Below are 18011 nucleotides of genomic sequence, written 5' to 3' on the forward strand. Positions count from 1 at the left end.
AAATGGATGCTTTGATGAAGTGTAGAAGAATTTTTTAAGCAAGAAAAAGGACATTAATAAAATTAGGGTAACTGCTTTGCACCTTGGGGAATGCTTTATTGGTCTGCTAATTGGTCTTATGTACTTTGATGTGTAGAAAACATAAAACGAGACATACTGAAAGACAGTTGTGGTCTAATATGAAGACTCTTGGTAATATTCTAAAGATATTTAGCTTAATTCTATAGGCCAGTTCAGCAAAATTTTTCTGTAAACAGATAATAACTTTTTCGATTTGAAGTCTATGCAATCTCCCACTGTAGACACAGACAATATGTAAACAAATGAGTATGAATGAGTTCCAATAAAATTTTATTTGTAAAAATAGGTGACAGGTCACTTTGGGCCCATGGGCTGTCATTTACCATCTCCTGCTGGTAACTGGCTCTGGTATAAAAGAAATCACTATGGCCAAAGTGTGGAAAATAGGTCCAGCGATTGGGGAAAGAGGATGAGAGCTTGAGGCTGGGAGAAATGTCAGGAGGCCATTACAGTCAGGTAAAAGGAAAGATGTTAAAACACATTGCGACGGATCACGAGAATTCTCGTGTTTTCATATTACACAGTGTTTTACAAAGTATCATACTTTAAAAAAAATTAGCTTGTAAGAACATGTAATAAATAACTTCAAAATGCAATTGGGTATTTAATTTTAAGGCGTGCTTTTAACATTTATGTAAAATGGTTTTTATCCTTGTTTAATAGAAACTTATCTGGCCACTGGGTAAAGCTAGCAATAAAACTACAGGTCCTCAATGTGTTAAATTCCTCAACTAGCTAACGGGATGAATTCAAGGGACAGGTTAAAAATAATTCTCCAGGACACGGCATTTGGTTGACTTCCCACTACTTTATTGAAACCAGTCTTGTCAGAGTCATTGATGATGAACAATTTCCCTGTTGTCCAGTGTGCACTGTCAGTTCTCATCTACTTGATCTGTCAGCATTACTGACACAATTAATTGATCCATTTTCCTTGTAGCAGTTCTTTCACTTGGTTTCCTAAATAAGGACCCATTCTCTCCTAGCCACCTTTTTTTAAAAAAAACAAAACAGATATATTTTTTTATTGATTTCAGACAGAAAGGGAAAGATAGAAACATCAATGATGAGAGAAAATCATTGATCAGCTGCCCCCTGCACGCCCCATTACTGGGGGTCAAGTCTGCAACTTGGGCATGTACCCTTGACTGGAATCGAACCCAGGACCTTTCAGTTCGCAGGCTGATGCTCTGTCCACTGAGCCAAACCAGTGAGAGCTCCTGGCTACCTTTTTATCTCTTTTCTAAGTCTACTGGATTATCTTGTTTTCAGACCCTAAATCACTAGAGTACCTTAGGGCTTAGTCTTTGACTCTCTTCTGCATGAACACTGGCTCCCTAGCGATTGCCCCTTATCTCATGCTCTTCCTGAAATGTAGATTTATACATCTAGCTCAGACATTTTTTTTAATGCCCTCAATGTCCTCTCTTCCCTCAGTGTTTGCCATCTCACTAAAAGACAGTACCATTTACTGAGTTTGCTCAGACCTTTAGAAAGCTTAGAGTCTTTGGTTCCTCCCTTTCATACACACACCACTGCCTAGCTTCTCACCCTTCAGAATGTATGCAGAATCTGACCAGTTATCACCACATCCACCCTAAGGCTGTTTCCCATGTGGTGTTTTCTCCATAGGGCACAACAAGAATAATCTTCTTGCTTTGTAAATCAGGTCATATTCCTCTGGTCAATCTCTCCTATGATGGCTCATCTAATGGAACCTAACTCAGGTTCTTACTTTAGCCTTGAGGCCCCATATATCTGGTTGCCTCTCAGATTCTTCCTCTACCGCAGCCTCACTTGCCTTTGTTGTTGTTCCTCTTCAAAAATGTCATGTGCACTCCTGTTCGAGTGGCATTGAATAGAATGTTCTCTATGCTTGAACCACTTTTCCTAGATGTCACCTCCCCAGAGTGGACTTACACTGAACTCCCTCTCTAAAATCATTCTCTATCCCCTTACCTTGTTTTATTGTTTACACAGTACTTTCACTCTTTGACATGATATACATATAGTGGATTATTTATTTTATGTCTCCATCACTAAGGGTCTATGGAAGTGAAGACGTTTTAATTTTATCCACCTTATAACCTCAGCATTTAGAACATGCCTTGCAGTTAGTTAGAAATCAGCAAATATTGATTTAATGAAATGAAAGAATGCATAGATTTAAAGTTGTCCAAAAAAGAGAAGTCAGTGAAAGAGCCTGGGGAAGAGAGAGAGGGCACCTTAGGAAAAAGAAGAGCATGGCCACCCTAGTCAGAAGGGCACAGCAAACCCAAGTGGATATGTGCTCCACATGGAATGGGCTTCTGACAGCCCTATTTTAGGAAAGGCTTTTCTGGCCATAAGAAAACTGAACGCTGACTGTCATCTGCTGACCCATAAAGATAGATTGAGTTTTTACTGTTACCACTTTACAAAAGAATTCCATGTGGACATCTTGTCACTGGCCATATCTTAGATATTTAATTTAAAAACCTATCTTATAATTCATTATGGATTGTTAGTGATGAATATAAAGTTCATATTAAGTTATGAAATTGGTAAGCTCAGTACAGCATATTTAATACTTATAATTAAGTAAATGGAATGCAATTAAATCCTAAGATATTACTAAATAAATGCCCATCAGTAATATTATAGTAATTAGTTTTAGCTTTAAAAACCAACCCTTAAAAGTTTTAAGTGCACATGTGTTTGTTAAGGACTACAAAATGGATATGATCATAGAATAGTTTTATTTGTGTCTTGTGAGATTTGTAAAACATGAGACCTTTGACTTGCCCTCTTCTACCTCCAAAATCCCAGGGGTCTGTAATTTGAGTTAGCTTCCTTATCCCCTATGACTACACTGCCTACCATAATACATTCCGTGGACGCTGATAGTATCAGCATTACAGCCATCTTTAAGTAAGTGTTTAGCTACAGTTAAATGTAATTGCTGGAAATACAGTTCTTGATGCATTTGTTTTAAAAAATATACCTTAAACTTTGATGATTGGGTAATTTTATTTTCTTAGTTTTTATCATTTATTCTTCCTGTTTTTCAGACATGCTAAAGGAAACTAAAATTAAACTCATTCCTTGCCATATATCCCTTAGACACTCTGGCTCATGTACTCCCTTTCTTCTGCCTCCTCCCGCCATGCCTTTCCCCTCCTCTCTTTCTCTCTGTTGTTTATTTTTATCTTCTTCTTTCAAGTTTCTATTTTTCCATCCTTCTCTCTCCCTTTCACACATCCACTTTAGAGTGTGCTCTAGCAGTCTCAGCTCTCTCTTAGCAAATGTAAAACACTTATACTAACTGAACTGTTTATCTGTTCATCCTTTTTTTTATACATCACTTATGCCTAACTAGCAGATTCGTTCATTTAACCACATCTCTTTAATCTTTTTCTTTTTCATGTATCAGAAGGTTAAATGATGTACTCATGTGCACTAAGTCCTCACTTAAAGGTGACTTTAAGCGAAACATATAACAAAACCAATTTTGCCATAGGTTAATTGATATAAACAACAGTTAAACTCCTATGGTATCTCATCAACCAAAATAACATTATCCAAGGACCTGCTGTACTATTTTTTTTAGCATTGAACTTTGTACATTTATGTCTACAATGAGTTATTTTGTTTTTATTCTTTGATAAAGATTACTTGAAACTTTTTATGCTAGGCAGGAAAAAAATCTTTTAAGGCACTTAGAAAACGTTCCTGTCATCCTAAATTATAAAAGTGTACACACATCAGCTTTGATTTGTTTTTTGATTGGTGATCAGAATATACTTTTGTTCAATTAAAAATTTAGACTGTTCATTAATGTGTTCATAGACACTTACATTAACTCTTCTCACCTGCACTCATAGTAATATGTATATATTTTACAACTGTTTCAGAAAGAATTTAAGGTGGGCATTTAATTTATGTCTTCTCTTCCGGCAGCTACAGCATACCTGATGTTTGCATTATTAATGATTATTCTCTCTTCCCAAGTTACAATTTCCTTGAACATAGGGGCCTGGAACAGCAAAAGGCTGAGTGAAAATGTCCAGCCAAATATGGAAGTGAAAAATGTGTTGAAAGCAGGAGAGAACTATAAAATATTGAGGGTATTCATCATAAAGTGAGACATGTTAAGCCATACTGTCTTTGCTAATAAAAAATAATAAATGTGTTTTTAATGTGATAGTTATTTAGTAGCAATTATGAAGTCTCAAATATTTTTGTGCACACATTAATTTTTAAAAGTAAATTTTATTAAATGCCTGTAGAATGACATTAAATGCTTTTATGAATGAGCATAATTCAGTGAATGTCCTGTTGGCTTTAAGAATCAGGCAAGTTGAGTCTGTAATTTGGGGTTTTTATCAGAGGTCACATTAATGATGCTAATAATAGTAGTAAGATCTTATGTGCATGTAGAGTTCTGTATTATCTCATATTAACCTCACAATAACCTTGTGTTTTAGAAGTAGCCATTGAGGGGAGTCAGGGTCAGGAAAAATTGAATTAATTTAAGGGCATGTGACCAGTAATTTGAGTAGACAAGACTCAAACCCAATTATTGTCTTCACTATATTAGATTGAGATAGATTATCTATTATCTATTGGTTAGTAATTTATGATTTTTCTTTAATTTAATGCATTAAAAATGACAGTTTCTAATATCTGAAACCACATGGTATTTACAGGATTCTTGTAGAAGTGTTATGGATTATTTTTCCTTCTCCAATTTTAAAAATTGTTATGTTTCTTTTACTAAACACACACACAACCCTCCCCCCCCACACACACACACACAGTATTTTATCTGCTAAATAAAGAGAAAGTAAATTTAAACATTAATTTGAAAACTTTCAGATATGCAGTTTATTTAAAATGACTTATAGGTACAATTCAACTCTAAGTTTTTAACAAGTTTTTTCATTTGTGGGCTAACAAAATACTTGAAAGTTAAAATGTATCAGAGCATATACATTATTTTTTGTAATATATTGTTCATTCACCTTTTTTTGTTACGTTTAATTTTTTTCTTTGATAAAATATATTCTTTTCCAATTGTGAAAATCTAAAAATTTTGCTTTCACATTTTTATTACTATCAATGTCCCAAAAGCAGTGTGTATTGAATTAGTTACCTTGCGATCATGCTGATATTTGAGTTGTCAGGATTTCATATTTTTGTAAGAATAAAATAAAAATTTAATTTTAGCTGTGATATAGCATCTTTATTTTTATTTTGATTATATTGTTTCTTTGGGTTAGTAGATTATATTTGTCACAGGTGCCTTGGCATTATTGAAGTAATGATTTTAGTTCAATTGACAAAATTGGTGACTGTTAGCAGGAGAATCATACAGCCTCTCTGAAGAGGCCCTTCACATCAGTTGGGATCCTACCTTAATACAGAAAACTAAAGCATATGTGTGGTCACAACCAATCCTTGTCATTATTCCGTGAAAGCCTTGGGATTTGTGATCAAAGCAATGGGCTTATCCTGAACTGTGGTATAACCTTTCGTTGAACCTTTCAAATTTTTATTTTAAGAGATGATACAATACATTTTGACCATGTTACCTGCCTCTAAGACCCATCTGCCTAATTAAGTGATAGAGATTAAAATCATTGTCAGCAAGTCAGGAGAAAATGTGAATTGTAAATATCTCTGTCTTCTGTCAGTGTTGTTTACTTATCATTTTCTACTGATGTTTTAAAGAATTGCTGAACATGTGTTTTTTATCCAGAGCTGAATGTTCTGTTCTGATGAATATAAAACATACTTCACTTTGTAAGTATACATTAGAAGTCTTAGAAAGACTTAATCTTTGACTCTGTTACTAAATTTCATCTGTCAAAGGAGATAATTTTAAAACTGTAATATTCAGTAATAGCGAGTCATGTTTCTTAGAAAGATGCATTCAGGATTAAGATGAAATTCTGCTGTATAACTTGAATGTCATTGTCATGCATATTGCCTATATATTTTTTGTCCATGTTTGTGTACCTCAGTTGAATTCAGCATGTTTGTTTTACATTAAGAGTATATTCAACTCCCATCAACTGATTTATGTATTCATGCAGATTTCTTTATAATGAAGTTATAATATGTTTTAAGCATATATGCTCATTGTTTTATTTAATTTTGTGCTTATATAATGATGTTCTTTGTACTACTTCTTTATCGTCAGTATTTCTTGGGAACACCTATTTTAAATTCAGGTTCATTTTTTAAATCCCCTTATGGAAAAAAAATTCTTATGGAGAATAAGCTGAACTTTGTAGCCTGGCATTCAGGCTTTCCACGCTTTGACCTTACCTATGTCTCCAATTTACTTCCCACTTTGTTTATGTAGTCTTCTCTAAATCAATGAAATACTTCTTCATTGATCATTGGACACAATGATACTCATATTGTAGTCTCTATACCTCTTTTAAAATATTCCCCTTGTCAGAATTGTTCTAGTTTTTTCCCTCTGATTATTTATCATTGAGTTTAAATATCATTTTTCAGTCATTCAGTCAACAGATTTTCACTGAATTGCTAATGTGTCAGATTCAGTGTCTAGGCTTTGGAGGTGTAGTGGTGAACAAGATAGGTAAAGTCCTCAGTCTCATGGAGCCTTCAATTTAGAGGGAGATACAAGCAAACAATTGGAGTACAGTTTGATGAGTATTGGATTAGAGGAATACAATCTATTATGTTCATTGCCTAAGACTTACTCTGACCATTCCAACTTTTAGACATCATTTTCTTTTTTTAATTTCTAGAGCGTTATTTGTTCTATAACTAATTTCCTCTTAATGAATATATTCTTTCACTCTTTCTTAGCAATTTAAATGTGATCTGCAAGGGAGAAGACCCTAACAGGTCCACATTCCAGACCCTACCATAGTTCTCTGCAAAGAGTAAAAACTAAATAAATGTGGTTTTTTTTGTGATAATGGTATGTTACATTACCCTTTGTATCTACCCAAGGCTTAAGAAAAATATTTTAATAGGAACTTCTTAAAAGTTTTATTTTTTAATTAAAAGCAACACATTCTATTTGTATTTCTGCCCATACTTAATTCTTCTTATCATTTTGTTTTCTAGAAATAATTATCATTGAATACATTGGTAGCTTTTTATCATTGAAATATATATAAATTCACAACCACCAGTTCAGGTAAACAAGACATATTTTTCAAAGTATCTATATAGAAATTCATTCCACAGTCATTAAAGGGGAGGGCAGGAGCCTCCTTTTCCCAAGACTTGAATGAGATCCAGGCGTAAGTGGTACCTAGAAAATTGGCCTTCACATCTTAATTCCTTACTGTCATATTCTCACTCTCTAAGGCACGGGTTTTTTTGGAAGCAGACAGCTCTGCTGATATACCAAGCTCGGATTAAGAAATATTTGCTGATGCCAAAAATCCTGGGACCAAGGGACTAGCTTCCCTATGTATACACTCATATGGTCACCACGTACAGTTCAACAGTTTACTTTCCATGCAAGGGTTCTTGACTGAAGGGAAAAAGAACAGAAATCCAGTTCTCCACTTACCAACCTGAGTTCCCTTAGGGCTGCATTAGCCCAGAAGGCTTGCCTTTTTCTAGTTCATACAGAGACCCCAAATGAGCAAGTAGTGACCCCCATCACACTCTCCATCCCCTGGGTTCCAGCCTAACTCCATCCTTCTCCTCTCCCTCAGGCTGAAAGAAAGCTAATTACAGATTTGCCTCCCTAATCTTGGGGATATTTTCTCTCTCTTCCTTGGCTTCTGTCTTTTTAAAAACACTAACTTTGACACTGCTTGTCCTGGACACCTTACATAATCTGCTTGCTTAGAATTTCACAAAAGAGAAAAAGAGGGTGTCTTCAGGAGTCTCTGCTCTGGACCATGCAGAAGTTCTGGAAATACCTGATTTCTCTATTGAAATGGGTGGATATGGGGGTCAGAGGTCAAGATTAAGAGGCCAGAACAAATATTAATAAATTTCAAGTGAAATGTTAAGCTTAATTTTTAATTAATAAGATTTAAAATTTTAATTTTGAAATATCTTTTACAAAATTTATAGGATATCTTTAGTAGGAAACCTCAAATAAAATCTGTGGTAATTATGGAAATTGATGAGTTACTATTCCCTCCTCCCATGTTAGAAATTATATAACTGAAAATTTAACATGGTCCATTAAGTCTTAAAAGTGCTTTCTTCATATCATATGTGAAAATTTTCTTATGTGTTTTATGTCTATATTTGCTCCATTTAATTTCTAGTTAAGTAAACTTATATTTAGCATGCCAAGAAGCACAACCTTCTCCATTTGTTAGTGTTTGGGGGTGGGCATGGAGTGAGTGGGTATTATTGAAATGGGAAGAATTAAGTACTTCTTTAAGCCAAAATAACTGCTTTTGTTTTTTAATATACAAGGTAGGGATAGTCATTTTTCTTATTGTAGAAGTAGCTCAAGTAATAGGGAATAAAAAAATAAGACATTTTGGTAAGTTTGTCTAAGTTGGAATATATTGAATGCACACTTGAGCAAATTATCTATCTACTAGGGACCTGTTGCACGAAGAGATTCATGCAATAGGCCTTCCTTCCCCTGGCTGCTGGCACTGGTTTTCCTCCGGCACCTGGGACCCAGGCCTTCGCTCTGGCCGCCGCCTTCAGTCTTCGCTCCCGGCGGAGCGCCGCTCCTGTAGCTCCCTCTGCCCCTGCCCTCCCCCTCAGAGCAGGCGTCCCGCCCTGCCCGGCCACTTTGAACCTGCATGCATGCTGCCCAGAGGCCCAGAGCGGCTGGGGGGCGGGGCCGTCACCATCTTTGTCAGGTTAATTTGCATACTCACTCCTGATTGGCTGGTGGGTGTAGCAAAGGTACGGTCAATTTTCATATTTCTCTTTTATTAGTGTAGATATAATAGAGGAATATGCAAATTAGCTGGGATGCCATAACGTCATGACCAAACAGCAGGGACCTGAGGTTGCATGGCGCCGGCTGGGGTGAGGGACCTCAGGCCGCACGCCCCCCGCCCGGCGGGGCTTGACAGGGGACCTCAGGCTGTGCCCCTGCCCCAGCACCAGGCCGGGAGACCTGAGGCCACACCCCTCGTCTGGCAGAGCTTGACGGGGGACCTGTGGTTGCGCCCCCCACCTAGAGGGGCTTGGTGGGGGTGGGGCCGGCTGAGTCTGGGTCTCACCCAATGGGGGTGGGGCCAGCTGGGTCTGGGTCTCCTGTGTTTTTGAAGCACGTGTGGGTGGTGGGCAGGGACTTGACTCTAGGTCCCACAATGTGCCCCGGACTCTGACAGGAGGGAGATTTTCATATACATTTTACTAATTTTCTTTCATCTCAGACATTTCTATTATAAACAAAGGGCAAATAGCAATATTAAAATATTTCCTCTAATTAGTTCCCTTTTAATGTGCATGAATTTCATGCACTGGGCCACTAGTTAATAGATAGTTATAAAATGGCTTACTTTCATATTTGAATAAATAATTATAGCATATTTTAAAATTTCTTCCTGGTTTGATTAATTTTATTAAATAATAAGTGCTATATGTGTAGTATATATACATTTTACATGTATGTACTATATCTGTTTTTTTCAGGAGAACATCTGTGTATCACAAAAGAATGAAAAGTTTATGTTTGCTTTTAAAAACAACTTAGAATATATGTCAAACACATATTTTAAATGATTAGCATTGTGGATACTGTATAAGTAGAACCCATGTAATTTACTGATTAAATACACAGGCTTTACAGATAGACAAGTCTTGATCTAAGTTCTAAATATATCATAAAACAGCTGTGTAAGTTTGAGCAAAATTACTTAACCTCTTTGACCCTTAATTCATTTTTAAAATGAAGATCCTACCTTACTTTGTATAGTTATTATGAAGATTAAATATAATAAGTTTTAAGAGTTTATTTTAGTACCTGACTCATGTCATGCAACAAATGTTAGCTCAAATTGGCTATAGCTTTTTGTTGGATAAAATAACACTCATATGTCTCTCCTCCTTTTGTCAATTAGACTTGCATGCATCATTTTTGGAGATGAGAATCTTAAAATTTGGGGGTGGCTATTTTATCTTTTCATTTATGGTGAAAATTTAACAGGGTTCTTTACTTTTTAAAAATTGCTTAGTTTAAATGTTTTTCAAATCCAATGACCAGGTGGTTGTCAGGAATTTGGAGGGCAAGCTCATTTCTACCATGCTTAGTTAATTACTGTGCTTGTAAACAAAGGATGTACAACTCACAGTCAAACAACATTTCACATGGATGATGGAGGTGATAATAGCTTAATTCCTGCTGGATTTTTTTCCTTTACTCTGGCGAGTTCATACTGACCTTGTCCTAAATCTGATGACCTCCCTATTTTACTCAACTGTTTGGAAAGCCTGGCCTGCCTAGCTGGCCCTGAGGGGGTATCTGAAAGACCACTGCATCACTGACCCATGTCTGATCTATAGGACCTCAGAACTAGTTATACATGGGGCTTATTAAAAACCCAACTGGCTACATTTCTCTGCTTATTAAATATCATATTAAACTCATATTTAGTTTACCCAATTTCTTATGCAGGTCATTTTCTAGACTAATTATAAATTTTGATGTTTTTAAACCAGTATTAGTACCTTAAAACTAAATCTGAATGTCTTGAAATATGAACAGAATATATTGTTGAAACATAAAAATGTAATAAATATCTTCCTAGTTAATGAAGGGATCAAGGCAGTGGCAAAAATTCCATATATCTCAAAATATCTAGTTTAACTTGTTATAGATGCAGCATGTTAATCTCTGTTTATATCTTGTCAAACCTCAAATATTAATTACTCAAATGTTGGTATTTAAGAATTTTGAGGTTATTTGTCCTGAAGGAAAGCATAGAACCAATCAGTAAGAGGTTATTTCAATTTGGTTGGATGGGATCTGTCTACACTAATAGAAACTTTGTGATAGGGCTGTAGTATGAAGAGAGAGAAACATTTGTTTTCCTTCACAATAGGAAGTAATTAGGCCCTTTTATGAATATCTAGTCAGTATTCTGTAATTTATAATATGACATTGTCTTTTATTTTTAATAGGAGTTGATCCCTGAATTTTATTATCTCCCTGAGATGTTTGTCAACTTCAATGATTATAATCTTGGAGTGATGGATGATGGGACAGTAGTGTCTGATGTTGAACTTCCTCCTTGGGCCAAAACCTCAGAAGAATTTGTTCGCATAAACAGATTGGTAAGATAGTAATCATCTACTCTGTCTGTCATGAGCCTTTCTTTTCTCAAAGTATCTTTCATGTGTTGGTATAATCATTAACCCTTGATCTTCTGGACAAAACTGGAGATGATGAAGGATAACTGAGAGTGACATAATAGTTCATGAATCTTCATGTAAACTTGATAAAATTTTATTGACATGAAAGGTCCAATGGTTTCTTTTGTTGTCTTATATAGAATTTAAGTTACTTTGATATGTATGTGATAATTCAAAATTATAAGCCTAAATTGTAAGTTAAACTGCTTTTTCCCACGTTGATTTCTTGTACCAGCAGAACATAATTCTGTATACCAGTTTAGGAGACCATTGCACATTTTGGTAATGGAAATGATATTCAAATTATATCCCGTCTCTGTCTTTTGAAGAAACTCTTCTTGTGATATTTAGAATATGAACGCTTAAGAGCACATTAATTATTGTGCTTATAAACAATTCCTCAGAATCTTCTCTAGTGGACTCTGTAATGTCCTATCATACAGGTTAGCTGTTTTATAAAAAAGTAATATGACTTTTCCTTTTTGCCTTTAATTTTCATAAACGTTTATTAGCAGGGAGCTTTAAACTTAGTGTTTAAAAGTAATATTTTATACTCCATATTAAAGATGAAATCTAAATTACATTTAAACAAGAAAAATTATTGCATTCTAGTTTTCTAGGTGGCATTTCTTACTTTTTATACCGACAATTATATTTTAATCCTGTCTTCCAGATCCTAATTGTAATCTCATTCTTCCTGAAATTTCACATGATACATATATGCTGAGAGCTATGCAGTGGGAGTGGAAAGAACATAGGCTTTGAAGTTAGACCAGTTTTCTTAATCCTTGATAAATCACTTTGCTGATTATGGGACCTTAGGGAATTTAGTCTTTCTGAGCCTTGGTTTCCTCATTTGTAATTTTGAAATTATTATTATAAAATTCTAATTGTGTGTGTAAAATATCTAAAATAGTCTCTGCCTTATAGTAGGCACTCAGAAAATAGTACCAAATATTATTATATTACAGTCTTTTTTTTCCTTAAATTTTTTTCTATCACAGTGTTAAGGTACATGTGGCATTATACTCCCACCTCACGCAGTTTTGAAGATTCTCATTAAATTATTAAAATGACAGCAAAAGACAAAACTTAGTCTGAAATATATTAAAGGAGAAGACAGATTTTAAATGTGACAGTTGTCTATAGTTGTGTGATTTTGTTTCCCAGGGCACATAGAAGTCAATAGAACATATAGTCATTTTACAGTTTTGTTTGTGTGTGTGTGTATGAGAGAGAGAGAGAGAGAGCGAGAGTGAGAGAGAGAGAGAGAGAGAGAGAGAGAGAGAGAGAGAGAGATTGCCCTTTAAAAACACATTTAATGAGGCATAATTTACATACCATAAAATTCTCCGTTTTAAACGTACACAAATTCATTTAGTTTTAGTAAATTTGTACAATTGTGTGACCAGCTTTAGAACACTTGCATCACTCCAAAGAGTTTCCTTGTACCTGTTTGCAGTCTGTCTCTGCTTCCACTCGTTGTCCCAGGCAACCACTGATTCTGTCTCTCTAGTTTTGCTTTTTCTCGAAATTTTATATAAATGGAATCATGCAATATGTTGTCTTTTTGTGCCTGGCTTATGTCACTTAGCATGATGTTTTTGAGATTCATCCATATTGCTGCGTATATCGGTCGTTAATTTTATTGTATTGCTGCATGGCATTTTATTGTAAAGATACAATAGATTTTGTTTACCTATTTACCAGTTTGTGGACATTGTGTTTTGTCCAGTTTGAGGCTATTATGAATATCTGTATATGTCTTAAAGTGGACATCAGTTTTCATTTCTCTTCGATTCCTAGGAGCTTAATTGCTGGGTCATATGATAAGAACACATTTACCATTTTGCATTCCCACCAACAATGTGTGAACTTCCAGTTTTCCATATCCTTGCCAAGACTTGGTATTGTCAGTCGTATTTATTTTAGCCATTCTAGTAGACATCTCACTTTGATTTTAATTTTCTATTCCCAAATGACTAATGGTGTTGAACCTTTTTACCGGCTTATTTTCTACTCACGTATGTTCTGTGAACATCTTTTGCCTATTTTTCAATTGAGCTCTTTATCTTTTTATTATTTAATTTTAAGAGATCTTTATTCTCTAGAAAAGCCCTTTATTCAACATATCTTTTCTAAATACTTTTCTTCTCATCTGTGACTTGTCTTTTTCATTTTTCAATGGTTCCTTTGGAATCACCAATTAAAAGCATGTTTTTACCATTAGGTAGGTATAAAATAACATTTATGTAATATTTAAAAAGTATAAATAATCATCTCCAATCTGGAATAAATTTTTAAGAAAATAATTAAAATCATATTATATCATTTCCTTATTGAAATGTTTTTTTCTCAAATATGATTTGTACTTGTAAGTCTCAAGGATGTCAGCTCTCTATTAATCATAACCATATTTAGTATCATTTAAAGTACAAAAAAGTTTGTTAGTGTGTTTACTTTGCTTTAAAAGAGGTCTAAGAGGCAGAGACATTGAATTAATTGTATTAAAAGCTTTTCAACAATATTTTGACAGTTAAGAAAATGTAATTGTATAGATTGAGGTAAGCCATTCTCCTGATAGTACTTTTCATCTTTACTCTCAGAAGAACCAGATCTATTTGAGACTCGTTTCCCAAAGGCATCAGAAAAAGAAAAGAAGGGCAACTTACCACATTGTTTTCCAGTCAGATTTTGTTTTGCCTGCCCCTGATTTAAACTTAGACATGACTGTGAATGCTAACTGCATAGTTATTATAACCTATTAAGTCCTTACACATTTCTCCCAGTGATTCCTCTTCCTATAAGTGTTACGAATGTCTTCATAGTTTAGGCTTCGAATAAGCATACATTCTTAGCAGAGTATATTTTTAAAAATCACTGCAAATTAAATGCAAATATAGTTTAGAGTTGAATATTTACACCTCTGATCATTTTAATCCATAATTAGGAAGGATACTTGATTTTACTTATATATGTCTTTATGGAAGAATTTAATAATTCATTCATTCAAAAAATATTTATTATACACCTATGATGAACAAAGCTTTCCTACAGCACAGTCCATATTGTTTCATTTCGTAATTTCCTGTTAACTTTGTATAAGTGACTGAATTATCAGTATGGTATTTTATGTATCTGTTAGCATGTTATCACATAAGGGTTTTATCCCCTCCTCCTTTTGGTTTACCTCTTCAAGTCCACAGATTTTATGCAATGATTGTAGCTCATGAAATGCATACTACTTTGATCTGTGACCTTTTTGTGGTGCTAATCGGGTTCCTGATATCATTATACCTTACTCATTAATCATATTTCCTGCAGCCCGTCAGGCAGCCAGACAGCACAAGTCCCTGTTTTCAGCCCTCTGTTGGCAGGTTTCTGCTTTTCCAGATTATTACAGACGATACTTTGGCTTCTTGTAGCCAGAGCCACATCAAGCTGTGTGTTACAATTAAAGTCAGATGGTCCTCAGGTTGAACAGGGATATAGTGTTGCAGCTGTCTCTCTTCCTGGAACAAACCAGCACCAAGAACAGATGATCTATAGGACAGTGAATAATAACAGATTGTACAACACTCTGCTGGTAGCAGGGGATCACAGAATTAATTAACCGACAGACTCATTTTAAGATATACAGCACATCTTTTTTAAGTATTTGGTTGCCCAAATATTAATTCAAGGGGATAGGACATTTTTAGGAACATGATTTCCATGGTGGACTGGTAATGCTACATTTTCTGTTTGCGTTAGAAGGCCATACCTGCTGTCTTACCTAGCCATTTTAATCCTCGGAGTTTCCTGTGAGTAATGCAGATCTAAACGCAGGATTGGCAGATTGCTAAAGTGTTGGATTTATGCACAGAAGATAATATCCTGTGTATTTTAGAAGGAAAACCCACCTATGTCTGATTAGTCTTTTTGGTAAATAAATTATATTTTCTTTGTTCTGAAGAGTTGGAATCTTGGTAAAATCAAAGTAGTCTTTACATCCCAAAGATTGGTCTGTGTTACTTAATATTACCTGGACAAAAAACAAATTTTTTTATTCTGCTTCAGAAATATAAATGAGAAACAGGCTTTCATACTTTCAAATAATATAAAAATGTATGCGTTCAGACCTCTCATCATATATCTCTTACAATATAATGTTGATATTACGGACCTATATTATGCTGCCTCTTATAACCCTCAGAGTTTAAGTGGAATGAGAGAAAAAGAAAATCATGAGCAGAATGATAGGTCTATTTATAAAAGTTGATGAAATGGAGCATTTTACTTTAGCTGAAGGATATATAGTTTATTTAAATTTTAATAAAGGTAACTCATTCATATCACAGGTATTGACTGAGCGTCTATGTACCAGTCCTGTAAGACCCAGAGAACAGACAGACTATATCACTCCTCTTCTGGAGGTTTCTTCCTCTTTGATAGCTTAGGCTGTTGACATAGAAAACTTCTCAGGGCTGAGAGGTGGCATGAATCTAATAAAGGAAGGCATCTATTGATTAATTGACCCGAGTTTGCTAGTTAGAATCACATTTGCTTTTGTAGCTTTTGTCTTCTCTACCATTTCATAATGGGGACATGAGTAGTTACTTTACATGAGGACAGAAAGAAAAATAAAATGAGTATGTTATCTCCTTTCCAGATGATATATGGATAAACTAAAAGCAATGATTTTTTAAAATCTTTTTGTCTGAGAGAAAACAAAATTTTTCAGATTTTGTTTCTCTACCATCCTTGTTTTTCCTATCTATTACTAAATAAAAATCTGTTCACAGATCTTATATCTGAATGAATTGGGTCAATCTTTTCTAACCTTTTCATTTGAATGGAAAATTTACAATTCTCAGGTGATGTCAGTATAGTTGACACAAGAATCTCATGATTAAAAAGTGCTGTATGTGCCTATAGCAAGACCTAAAGCTTGAGATGGCTAAGTTTGTAATGATGTAGTATTAGATTATTGTAGTGGCATATTATGTTCCAAATTACAGTGGTTAGAAACACTTTAAGGTTGAGAGGTTTGATTGAGATTTGAAAGGGGTTGTACTTTTTTTGACCTTTATTCACATCCTTGTTTCTATTTCCTGGTAAATGGCATTTAAAAGCCTGTTTCTTAAGAGAGCTGACTAGGCAATATATATATCTACTAGGAGCCCAGCGCGCAATTCGAAATTGTGCGGCGCTGCCCACCCTTGAGTCGCTGTCTGGCCCTGCCTCGCTCCCCAGGCCCCGCAGCAGCCACAGCCGCTGCCGGTCTGGTCCTGCTGCCCGCTCTGGCCCTTGAAGCAGCTGCGGCCGCTCCTGATCAGGCCCGCCCCCAGCGCAGGAGCGCGGAGGCCCCTGCCGCCCCGCCCCCGACGCTGAACGTGCAACTTCCTCCTGTCTGGTCAACCCATTATGGTGTCCCGGTTAATTAGCATATTTCTCTATTATATTTATATATATATATATATATGTATGTATAGATTTGCTGAAAGCTAACATGCTTTTTTTTCATATTGCTCCTTTTCCAGTTGCCTTTTCCTTTTCCACATTGATAATGATGTGGCCAAGAATGTATATAGCCATGGTAGCTTCAGTTGGTACTAATTATTCTCTACTCTGGACTTATCACTCCCTCTGCCCTCCCCATTCCTTGCAGTGATTGGATCTGAATCCCTGGAGAATGGGGGCACATTTGTACGAAGTTTGAAAAAATTCTTAAATACTATTGTTTGGTTTGTTTTTAGTCCTGACATGTAATTTACTGAGAAATTAATAGTTCAGAAATGACATCTAAGTAAGTGGGGTGTCCCATGTTGATAGGTTCTTAATTCTCTACAAATTTATTTATAAATTCAAAATAAAAACCAATTCAAGTTCCAGCAGGTTTGTTTTATTTTGTTGGAATATGAAAAAAATCTTATGAGTGAGCAAAGTGCCAATTATAGTGTAGACTCCCTCTGAGAACAGGAACAGGTTTTAGAGGGATTCTTAATATATATCAAGAATTATTATAAAGCTGCAGTAATTGGGGGAAATTAGGAGAAACAGACTAACTGAGGTGAGCAGAGACCCCACAAACAGACCAAGACATATGAATAAACTTCATCTGTTGTAGAGCTGATATTTCAAATCTGTGGGGGAAGGCAGGACTTTTCAATGTAGGTGCTGAGATAAATAATTATTGTATTCATTTCCTAGGGCTGTCAAAACAAAGTACCACAAACTGGTAGCTTAATCAACAGAGAGACTTATTGTCTCCCAGTTCTGGAGGCTGGAAGTCTGAAATCAGAGTTCAGCAGGGTTATTCCTTCTGAGGCCTGTGAAGGAAGAATCTGTCTAGGCTGTGTGCATCTGGCACCTGTCTTCTCCCTGTGTCTCTTCACATCCTCCTCCCTCTGTGTCCTGTCTGTGTCCACATTTCCCCTTTTTATAAGGACACCGGTCATATTGGATGAGGATCACACTCTACTCCAGTATGACCTCACCTTAAAATAAATAATGACATATGTAATTACCCTATTTCCAAATCAGGTCATATAATGTGTTACTTGCAAGTTAAGATTTCAACAGTTGAATTTTGGGGACACAGTTTAACCCGTAACAACAATATCAATATAGAA

General features: G+C 35.4%; 1 protein-coding gene across 1 annotated transcript in view; it reads left to right on the plus strand.

The window, feature by feature from the left end:
• The window catches only part of LRBA (LPS responsive beige-like anchor protein), a 564845-nt gene that overhangs the window by 433145 nt on the left and 113689 nt on the right, over nucleotides 1–18011 (plus strand). The window contains exon 46 of the mRNA XM_054717692.1: nucleotides 11167–11319. Coding sequence (XP_054573667.1) covers nucleotides 11167–11319 — 153 coding nt within the window. The remainder of the gene's footprint in view (nucleotides 1–11166; nucleotides 11320–18011) is intronic.

Source organism: Eptesicus fuscus, chromosome 6, assembly GCF_027574615.1.
Source record: "Eptesicus fuscus isolate TK198812 chromosome 6, DD_ASM_mEF_20220401, whole genome shotgun sequence".
Taxonomy (NCBI): domain Eukaryota; kingdom Metazoa; phylum Chordata; class Mammalia; order Chiroptera; family Vespertilionidae; genus Eptesicus; species Eptesicus fuscus.